At 41.1% G+C, this 10,103-nt stretch overlaps 2 protein-coding genes across 2 annotated transcripts; both read right to left on the reverse strand.

Annotated features, from left to right (window-relative positions):
- Positions 1-364: 364 nt before the first annotated feature.
- On the reverse strand, positions 365-5,907 carry LOC130199371 (mitochondrial glutamate carrier 1-like). The gene is made up of 10 exons (XM_056422809.1): positions 5,833-5,907; positions 4,787-4,881; positions 4,181-4,306; positions 3,853-3,908; positions 3,336-3,426; positions 3,129-3,247; positions 2,839-3,034; positions 2,119-2,276; positions 1,936-2,011; positions 365-1,834 (listed from the first exon to the last, which is right to left on the reverse strand). The coding sequence occupies exons 2-10, from the start codon at positions 4,807-4,809 to the stop codon at positions 1,675-1,677; spliced, it is 1,005 nt and encodes a 334-aa protein (XP_056278784.1). The 5' UTR covers positions 4,810-4,881; positions 5,833-5,907; the 3' UTR covers positions 365-1,674.
- A 502-nt stretch (positions 5,908-6,409) lies between these two features.
- On the reverse strand, positions 6,410-7,213 carry LOC130199390 (thyrotropin subunit beta-like). The gene is made up of 2 exons (XM_056422850.1): positions 7,055-7,213; positions 6,410-6,679 (listed from the first exon to the last, which is right to left on the reverse strand). The coding sequence occupies exons 1-2, from the start codon at positions 7,211-7,213 to the stop codon at positions 6,410-6,412; spliced, it is 429 nt and encodes a 142-aa protein (XP_056278825.1).
- Positions 7,214-10,103: the final 2,890 nt, after the last annotated feature.

Raw genomic sequence — 10,103 nt, forward strand, 5'->3', positions numbered from 1 at the left:
TTTTAATTTGTATTCCTTCCCAGCTGACAGGATTTAAAATCCCCTCTGATTAAATAGGTTGCCAGGTTTGGTCACGTGTTTCACATCAGTTTCATCTTTCTGCACTTGAGCTGAAAGGGCAGCTGAATATTTGGTTATGCGACGGAGGCTCCAGGACTCCCCAGGGTCGAGTTACCCCAGCGCTGCAGCTTGAGCATTTCTCTCAAACGTTCTGGCCAGTGATGCATGTGCAGAGGAGCTGGCGGACGCACCTTAAGACAGCATCAGAGAAAGTATCACACCGTCACTATTCCCTACAGCTCTACCTGAGAATATATGACTGAAGATGCAATTTTTCCAGCTGCACACACACTCCACAAGTAAACACTGTATTCATAAATATTTATTCATCAGAAATGTATTTACATTTGCAAGTCAATTAATTAAGTTCATCACAATGAACTTAAAATATAATAAATGTTCCTCTAAACTGGTTAAAACACTTTTGAACATGTTGACATTTTAAAATCCGCTCTTAATTTGTGTCTAATTTGGCAAAGTTTGAGAAATGAAAACATACAGGATACATATTTACATAAAACTGTTTGACACATGACATTTTCTTTTAGAGGGTGCTGCCCAAAATTGCTCTGCGTTCTGCTGCTTAATACATGATACACTTGTGTGGGCTGCTGTATCTCCAACAGACAAGCGAACCGGACCAGTCACGAACCACCACTATCAACGAGTGGCTATTTATAAGTCATGAGACACCTTTTCCAAAAGACTTGGTCCCAAAAGCATATCAAATCACATTAATAAAGGCCTGGCCCTCATTAGACGAGTTTAGCAACATCTAGTCTGACTCCGAAGTAGATTGTGGGTACCAGTCAATCATTTCAGCCAGCATGTTCTTGTCTATCCATCGCTGCATTCTGTGCTTAGTGTTGACCAAGACAACCGTGATTTGTTTGAAACACAAACCAGATTGTGTGTGTGTCCCCCCCCGAGTTAAGAATATTAATGTGTGGAGCCAGAGCACAGCGGAAGGTCTGGCGAGACTAAACACAATTTACTTCTCTCCAAACAGCAGGTCTCCAAAGCTAACTGCAGAAGGCCTTATTTAGTTGCAAACTTCAAGTCTGCTTGTAACATGAAGAGTTTTGTCGGCTGCCACGTTGTCCCTCAAAAAACCCAAACACCTCAACAACATTGTCCTGAAAGACAAACACCAGAAAGCACCTACGCATAGTTTCAGTTTAGTGACCAATTATGAAGCAGTGTAGATAAAGATAATGGGAAAACAATTCAATAATACAGGAAATCCCTCCTTGCAACGGAAAGTAATTCAACACAGGATTCCTGTATGGCATACAGGAAGTCCAGATGTTCCTTCAGTCTTAAGCTGTGACCTTTTAAACAATCAGTTTTACAAACCAGGTTGTTCAAAAGGAAGAAAAAAACACAGAAAAAACAACATATGGAAATACAAGTTGCAATCTCGTAAACTAGACCAAGTTGTGCTTAAAGCCATAATGTGAACTATTTTGAAATAGAATGGCATCTCTCTGGTCCCGTTAGCGTTTTTATCCTCCAACACTAACGAAGGTACACAGTAGAGAACTCGGTCCGGGGCGATGCCCAGTGCATAGCTGCCTGTAATTTAAAAAGGGTCAGACAGAGTAAATAACTGGTTTATGCAGAGTAGATATTGTAGGGTGTGTACCCAAGCAGGAAGTCTCCAACCCCTACAAAGTACACAACCTGTACGATGCCAAAGAGTGGGGCAATAACTAGGGCCCGGCAACCGGCACCCTTAAGGAATGCGCCAGGACCCTCCTTTCTCAGGATCTTCCTGCAATGAGGAGAGTGTGCAGGGTTAGCATGGAACCGGTGCCACTCGTACAAACCCTGTGGAAGCAAAGCCTTGATGTTGGATGACAGAGACTTATTTACCTGACGCAGTCCGCCACTCCATTGTAGGTTTCCTCGTTAGCTCCTTTATTGAGTGATTGTAGCCTCGTCTTCACCACTGCACAAAACATACCAAGCACATTAGTTATCTAGAAAAAGACTAACATTTCAATTAATATTAAGTATAGTCGGTGACCAGATATCTGCATAGATTGAGTCACTGACCGTCACAAGGGCTGACAGCCACAGCAGCAATGGATGCAGCCAGGCAGCCAGACATGAAGGACCAATAAAAGGGCACTGATGGGTCTTCAGATGAACGCTGGCCCAGCTGGTGCAGATGTGCAAAAAGAGGGAAATACAGAACAGAGAACGGGATGTCCCTAGAAAAAGGCAACAAAATAAGCATTAAGAGGCTGTTGACCAGAGACCAAAAACCAGTTAAATATATATATATATATAGAGAGAGAGAAAGAGAGAGAGAGATTTATCACATTTACTCAAACTGTCACTATATATTGAGACTAGTGCACGAGAGAGAGAACCTGTTCCTTTGCCACCGTTGAGTGCTCCTAATGGCATTTGGATGAATTAAGCGAACGAAGAAAAACAACCAGTCAGAGCCGAAGAGTCTCTACGACGTTCATGACTCAAGAACCGATCAAAGTGATCAAAAAGAAAAAAAGACTATTTTCTCTTCCAAAATGTGATTTCAGAAACACATTTTAGTGAACGGTTTAGCTGCAAAAAGAAAAGCACTGTGCGGGCGGCGCTCGGTTTTGGCTCGACTGTTTAACAGGGAATGACCGCTTTTCAGGCAGAGGAACCTGATATTTTTCACAGATTATCTCTCTACTTCCAGGATATACTGACAGCTTGAACAAATATGACTATAGTTATCGACTGTGGCTTGAAGGAAGAGCAAACATTAAAATCCCATCTCACCTCATCAATGTGGCGCCGAGTCCCCTGTACAGTCCCGTCACTCCTTTGGTGCGCAGCAGCTCTCTGGTGATTTGTGTGGCGGACACTCGCGTGACTTGAGGCGCAGGGCTGGAGTTGTAGGAACGGCTCAGAACAGCGCTGGTCCCCCCCATCTTCAGAGTCGTTACTACACTAGGCGCCATCCTCTGCTGGGCCGCTGTCAGATAGAGGAAACATGTTGGAACCGTTTCAGACGGACGTAAAAAGCACATGAAAGCATTATTTGATGCTGCTGATTTACTTGGAATTACCTAGCCTGCCAGCATCCTGCAACTGGATCTTGAGCATCTCCATAGGTGTGGTGATAATGACCTGGCACATTCCTGCACAGCATCCTGCCAACATCTCCTTAAATAATGTCAACCTGCCGCTGAAGACACGTGAACCGGGTTTTAAAAAGAAAAAAAGGGAATGACATTGCCGCACAGGAGTCTGTCTTATTCCGTGGTACTACTCACCCATCTTTGCTCAACCGATGGCGGAAGAAGTCATTAGCAGCCAGTTTGATGGCCTTCTCGGGAGTTACCAGGGTGAGATTTACTGCTGCGCCTGCAATAACAAGCATTGTCAAATGTAATACTAATGAACCATTGATGCAGCAAGATGTCCGTCATAGGATTTAATTACACATTACAGAGGTTGACAATCAGATAAAGCAGCAATGGTTTATGTGAGGTATACAATGGCCATTAGCTCAGTGCAGTGAGTTGTGGTTATGTGATCGCCGCCTTACAAGACGAACCACAGATTAACCTATTTAAATGTATCATGAATTTTTTTTTAAAAATAAACTCGGAATAAGAAAAGCATCCTTCTTTGGGCGTCAGATGAAATTGGTCGGTTTGGCTTAGGCCAATTTTAAGTGCATAACGGGTCTCAAAAACAAATGTGATATCCATGATATTCTATTCAAGAAGACTATTCAGGCACATCTTAAAAACATCCGTATGGTATGGACAATGAGACTAGTCTTACCTCTGTACATGCCAAAGTAGCCTTCTGATTTTACTGTCTTTATTAGGCAATCCATCCTGAAGGAGAAAATGCAGAGACATCGATAGTTATGCAAAGGATTTAAAGGATACCCTTATTTTGACCTTTTTTTATACATAATATAATTAAAGAGAATATGATTGTATAAAATAAAACCAGAGCTTGGAAAATGTTAACCTTGGAAGAGTCTTCAAACGAGGAGATAGTTGTCAAATGATGTGTGGTAGGTAAATATCTAAAGGGTAAATACTAAATACTGAATGGGTCAGGGAGGGTTCATCTGTGATCTTTTCATTTGGCTGGCTCTTACATGTTCTTGTAGAGTTGCTGCCCGCTGCACTGGTTCTGTAGGCGGGTCTTGGCCAGGTCGATTGGAAACACACAGGTGACTCCGACTATGCCTGCAATCCCTCCATTTATCAGTTTGGCAGGGAGGCTGTTTAAGGACAAGTCAGAGCAGACATGCACATAACAATCATTCCCTTTCTTACAACATGTCTACACACCAAGTTCAAGTGATGTTACAAAACCCTCTGGAGCTGAACTGAAGAAGTACAAGGATGTGGTCATCTAAAATCACAAAATTAAGGACACCATCTCCAACGTGTGAGGCATTGCAACTCAACTTTTTAGAGTGTGACTGCCTCCGGGAATCTGGTCACCCAAAAATAACTTGTCAACAGAGTAAATTACACTACATACATATGTGCAGAAGGCATCGCTCACCCTAAGGCTTCTATGCTTAGCCATGTTAGCTCATGAGAAACACAGGGGTAACCAAACTGTTTTATATTACATTAATGCAGTTAAATAATCAAAGAATGCTTCATTTCTATTTTGCTCTTTGAGCAGCCTACATACGGCATCACGCTGGAGGGTTTGCTGTCGTGTCCTAATGGACAGAGCAGCTGCATACCTAATCTGCTGTTGCTGAGCCATGGTTCTTGGTTCTTGGTTGTTGTGAGTGCAAAAGATGATCTGCACAGAAGGAGGCAGCAGAGGGAAAGCAGGCTGGGAGTTGCAAGGCAGGAGTAGAAAGAAGGTCAGACTTATATAGAGAGAGAGAGTCCAGCCCCGAAGATCCAGGGATAAGTTTCACATTAATCTCCACCCACTGGACCACCGGCCAAGAATGAAGGCAAGGTCCGTCATCACCCGACTGAACTCAACCCCTAAGCTAACCAGCTCACAAGATGGGGAGATGGAGACGTCGCCCCATCTTGTGAGGGAAGTTGCCAACAAGTCCTCTGTCCAAAGCCTTATGATAACTAAACTAAACATTCATGGACTGGTTTAAAATTTAAAAAAGTATAAATTTATACCACCTTATTCAACTTTGAGCAGTCAGACTATGCAAAAGGTGCTGCCATACACTGTCTTGTTTATTGAAATTATGTATAGAGACACATTCATTGTTATTTATACTATAGTAACATTCATAATCCAATCCACATCTACTCACTTAATAATACAGATATTAAAAAAAGATAATTCTGATACGGTAGCCTTTACTGTGTGTGCGCTTTGAATATAGTCACTTTCCTAAAATGATGTTATAATAGTGAATAAAATACTGATTTTTGTGTTGCCTAAATCATCTCCTTATGATACTGGCCACCTCTGGTAACATCGCCTACATCCTCATTTGAACACATCATGTGAGTATACCCCTGAAGTATAACATAACATCACAATATCATATGATCAATATGTGGTCACGTTTTTGGTGTTTTCTAAAAAATCAGTTAAATGACATTTGGCCATTATATTAGGAAGGTGACGATGTGTTCCCACGATTCACATGCATATATCTGCTCTGCATACCTGCCCTGCTACTTTAACGAGCTAACTGAGCTACAGTCGGCGAAACTGACAAGGATAAAGGTCAAATATGGCCGTTCGAAGGAAACATAACTACGGTAGACTATAAACTGTGTGCCGGTAAGAAAATGCATGACCCACCTTAAAATGCGAGATTATTTGCTGCTTTTTCTGCAAAGAGAAAACGCTGTCTCGCTTCGCTGCAGGACCGAATGAATGAACAAGGTGCTGACTAGGCCGCAAGGAAGCGCAAACAGCCAGTGGCGATTTACTCCTGACGTGACGGCCAATGAAAAGAGTGTATTTGTAAAGTGGGAGGGCCAACTCTGTTCATCGACATACTTCACGCAGGTGAGCGTGATGCAACTTTTCCTAAACCTTTCTCACAGGTTTGACAGACACCCGAACTAGCCACGTTCAATAAAATCCATTCAAATGAACAAAATCATTCCTAAATAGGCATATTAGAGTAGGGTTTAAGATGGATATACATTTGTTACGTGCTCATGTATTTCCATAGACTACAATTATTCTCACTTTTTTAAATTTACACAATTGTACACAATGACGTTACAACGCATGTTCAATGCAGTGTTTTATTGAAATACCTTACCGAACAAGAAAAAAACAACACGGGCAACTCCAATGCACAACCATAACGTCTGGTCCGTCAGCATATCATTTGCCATGCATGTGCATCGCATGTGTTCGCATATTGTCATGTTCCCACAGAGGGCTGGGTCTGGCTCTTCACGCCGCCGAGGGTCACAGTGCACCGGTCATTGGAGGCACGGCTGGTGCGCACACAGTGGTGTGTGCGCGCGTCGCAGCCCTCGCAGCTGCACCGATGGGCAGTGGGATAATACAGCTGCGAGTTGACATCCTGAGGGCAGCCCGGCACGTGGGCGGTGCGGTACACCAGGGAGAGAGGCACACAGCTGCGCTGGATCACAAAACGTCTCCCGAAATGTACCCGCAAGTCGGTGTCCTGAAATGAGAAGTTTAGTTCGGGCACGCTTTCTCAATGGTTCGACCACAAAGGTACACTGAGGCAGGTCTATGTGTACATCTACATTATATTCTACTTTATCTTAACATTATATTATATGTATACACGTATTACTTTTATGGAAGTGAAATATATATGTGTGCAGTGTGCCTCTTCTCTTACACCACTGTCGAATTTAGAATTGAGCAAAAGCATGTTTTTGAAGATTTAGGATGCTGCATCTAATTTTGTTGCAGTTTGTTTCAAGTATTCTTATCATTAGCATCACCACATCCAAATCACCTGATCTTACACGTTGTTGAAATATCTACAACATGAAGAGTTGTCATGAACAGTGTGAGAGTGTGTAGTCGCCTGTGTGTAACAGTAGCCGTTGCAGATGGTGTTGATGGCCACACACTGGGCACAGTCGCGCCTCTCAATCCATAAGGTGTGATTGTTCAGCACGCAGGCGCATGCCGCCGCACGCATCAACGCACACAGCAACATGCATTTCCACACTAACAAAGGCATGCTGATAGTGCAGGCAGTGAGACAGCCACTCACAAGTAGGCTATAATGAAAAGGCAACAATCGATGCACAGAGAAAAATATATCCTTGCAAGAATATTAATTTATTAAGTTTACAAAAACCTCAATTGAAGAGAAAAAACACACCTTGACATATTCCTGTTGTTCAGGAAATTACAGAGATGTCCAATGACAACAGTGTGCATTTAAGTGTGAAGGATTTGTATCCTCAAGAAATTGTTTCAGTTGTCCAAAAATATATATTCCCCTTTTAAAATTAGATGATATTTCTGTGTCTGGATTCTTCTTCTCGTTGTGTCCACTCAGTTCCCCGTTCCTCTCCTTTGTGAAAATATGGAAAGATCAAGGGTGGCCATCCTCTTTTATCCACCCGAGTGCCCCAGTAAACTTCAGTTTCCAACACCATTCCAGAAATCACATGTCAGCTACAATGTTTAGAGTTAAGAGTAGTCTCAAAACACATGGCTAGAGCGTGTGTGTGTGTGTGTGTGGGTGGGTGGGTGGGTGGGTGTGCGTGGGTGGGTGTGCATGTGTGTGTGCACGAATGTGCAGTGTTCATTTTCACAGGTCATATTGAAGAATATGGGATCAACCATTTGGCATGCTGGTGAGGGGGGAAGGGGTGGTGGTGTAACACAATATGCCACTGCAGGTTGAGGATGCTGCAAGACAATATCTGTAAAAAGAACAACAAAAGACGTGTGGCGGTCCAAGCTGATCCATGTGGTTGATTGCACACGTTTTAAAAGGTGCACCAAAATTGTTGAAAGTGAACTTTTTTAAATAGACACCATGAAGTATAATTAGTTTTGGCAAATTTGGTAAATATACAATACCTATGCTATAAATAATCATTTAACAAATCAGTAACACACATATGAATCAGTTATAAAATGTGATAAAAAAACATACAACTTTAAATATCTCTCGAATAAAAAATATTGTAACAATATAAATCAAACGCATGAACAAATGTATAATTTTTTTATTTTTCTTCAATTTCTGTTTTCCCTCTGGGAAAGAAGATGTGATCCAAACCATTCTAAAAGTGATCTATTAAATGATAATTAAATTAAATTAATGACACTATTGTTTGTCATCACATTTGACTGATGCTGGGTCAGCACACACATGTTTCTGTCTCTACCTGGGGGGAAAGGCGACGCCCTCTTTTTTTAAGCCATTAATGCTCCCATTATTCCAATCTGTTCCTAATGTGAGTGGCCGTGACCTCAGATTGGCTGATGCTGGATGCAGGCTTGTTTATATCAGTATTGTTTGGAAACACATGAATATTATTCTGAATTATCTAGAGGTCAATATATCTACAATTTGCATGGGCAAAAATAAAGATCAGGCTTCTTATAGAAAACTGATTTAAATCTATAAATAAATCTAAATAGAGTGACAGTGTAATTAGTATACATATACACACACATCATTTAACCTGAATTCTTTGTTGTTTTCCTACTATTTTCTCCTTCTGACCTGGCTTCCATTTCTTTTATCTGGCTGACTTTCTCATGTTGGGTCACATGTAACAAATCCATCAGATAATTACAAAAAAAGGGGGTCGTGGTCAGTTCATCAACTATCTGCCCTGACACAGATCCAGATTTTTTCTCGGACAGGTGGATTATTATTTGTGTGAGCTTCACGAGGCAAGAAAGCTATCACATTACAAATCAGGCTACCAGACTTCATAGGTCATACCTGGATTTGAAGCAAAAAGCACAACAAAACAATGAACAATCACTTGACTTGTCCCCAAAAGTCAACTTGTGCCGAGACAGAGACACAGCATATAACACAAATCACAGAGACACATCACGCACAAAAATATGCAAAACTTGATAATGACTATAAATCATGAAAAATTCAACATTTATGGACTGTGTGGGTTTAAGTACGTACCGTTTCCTTGCAGAGTTCAGAGAAGAGATGCCACAGGGTATGAAATATTGTATTTATGTCTGTTAGTTTAAATAATGGGAATCCCCAAAAATACTGAAACTTGCCATGCAAGAGTGAACATTATTAGTTTTAAATGTGTAGTTTTAACTCTGATCCCCAACCACATCGAAAGAAAAGTCCCAAATTAATTTAGGAATAGGAATTTTATTCAAAAACGTTCCTTGTCTTCCTTATCATTATGACATCTACAGATGTTGTTTTAGGTTTTAATTCAGTGGCTCTCTGTTTAAGATTGTACAGTACGGGAAACTACACGCTCTGATAAGGCCCAAAACTGGGTCAGCAGGAACATGACCCATTTTGGTAAAAGGTCTGCCCTGGCCATGCTCCCCAGGTCAACAGGTCACACTACACCACCACCAAGTCAGTTTGCTTTCCTTGACAGTGTTTTTGTTTTATTTCACTTCATTATTGAGATAAGATGTTCAGGGTCATGGACACTCAACTGAAATACAAATATTAGGGCTGTCAATCGATTAAAAAAATTTAACTAATTAATCGCACATTTTGAAATTGCGATTAATTAATCGCGATTAATCGCAATTAAAAGTTAAGAGTTAAAAGTTCATTCTTTTTAAAGACCAAACTTCACACAGAGCTGTGTTTTCAAAGAGGCTCCTACCTATAAAGTGCCAGCGAGGTATTTAATATTGTGGATGATAAATTGTTTCTTCAGTGAAATATCAGATTAGTAAAAAAAAAAAAGTATATTGAGACCCCATTGGTCCTGTCATCTTTAACATTGAACAGCAGCAGAACCAGTGGCCTTGGTAACTGACTGACATTCACATATGTCACGTTAACCCTCTGGAGGCTGGGCTCATTTTATACATTTTACAAAAAAAATTAAATTCACCTTTTAAAGGCGTTTGCATATGACACATACCCACGTGTTATA

Source organism: Pseudoliparis swirei, chromosome 9 (assembly GCF_029220125.1).
Source record: "Pseudoliparis swirei isolate HS2019 ecotype Mariana Trench chromosome 9, NWPU_hadal_v1, whole genome shotgun sequence".
Lineage (NCBI taxonomy): Eukaryota > Metazoa > Chordata > Actinopteri > Perciformes > Liparidae > Pseudoliparis > Pseudoliparis swirei.

What these genes read in the sequence shown, in the direction of transcription:
- LOC130199371 (XM_056422809.1), bottom strand. Translation starts at nt 4,809, where the DNA reads ATGGCTCAGCAACAGCAGATTAG. An exon ending in GCTCAGCAACAGCAGATTAG is followed by an intron (nt 4,307 to 4,786) that starts GTATGCAGCTGC and finishes GTCCTTAAACAG; the next exon opens with CCTCCCTGCCAAACTGATAA. An exon ending in CATCGGTTGAGCAAAGATGG is followed by an intron (nt 3,248 to 3,335) that starts GTGAGTAGTACC and finishes ACGTGTCTTCAG; the next exon opens with CGGCAGGTTGACATTATTTA.
- LOC130199390 (XM_056422850.1), bottom strand. Translation starts at nt 7,213, where the DNA reads ATGCCTTTGTTAGTGTGGAAATGCATGTTGCTGTGTGCGTTGATGCGT. An exon ending in ACGGCTACTGTTACACACAG is followed by an intron (nt 6,680 to 7,054) that starts GCGACTACACAC and finishes TTCTCATTTCAG; the next exon opens with GACACCGACTTGCGGGTACA.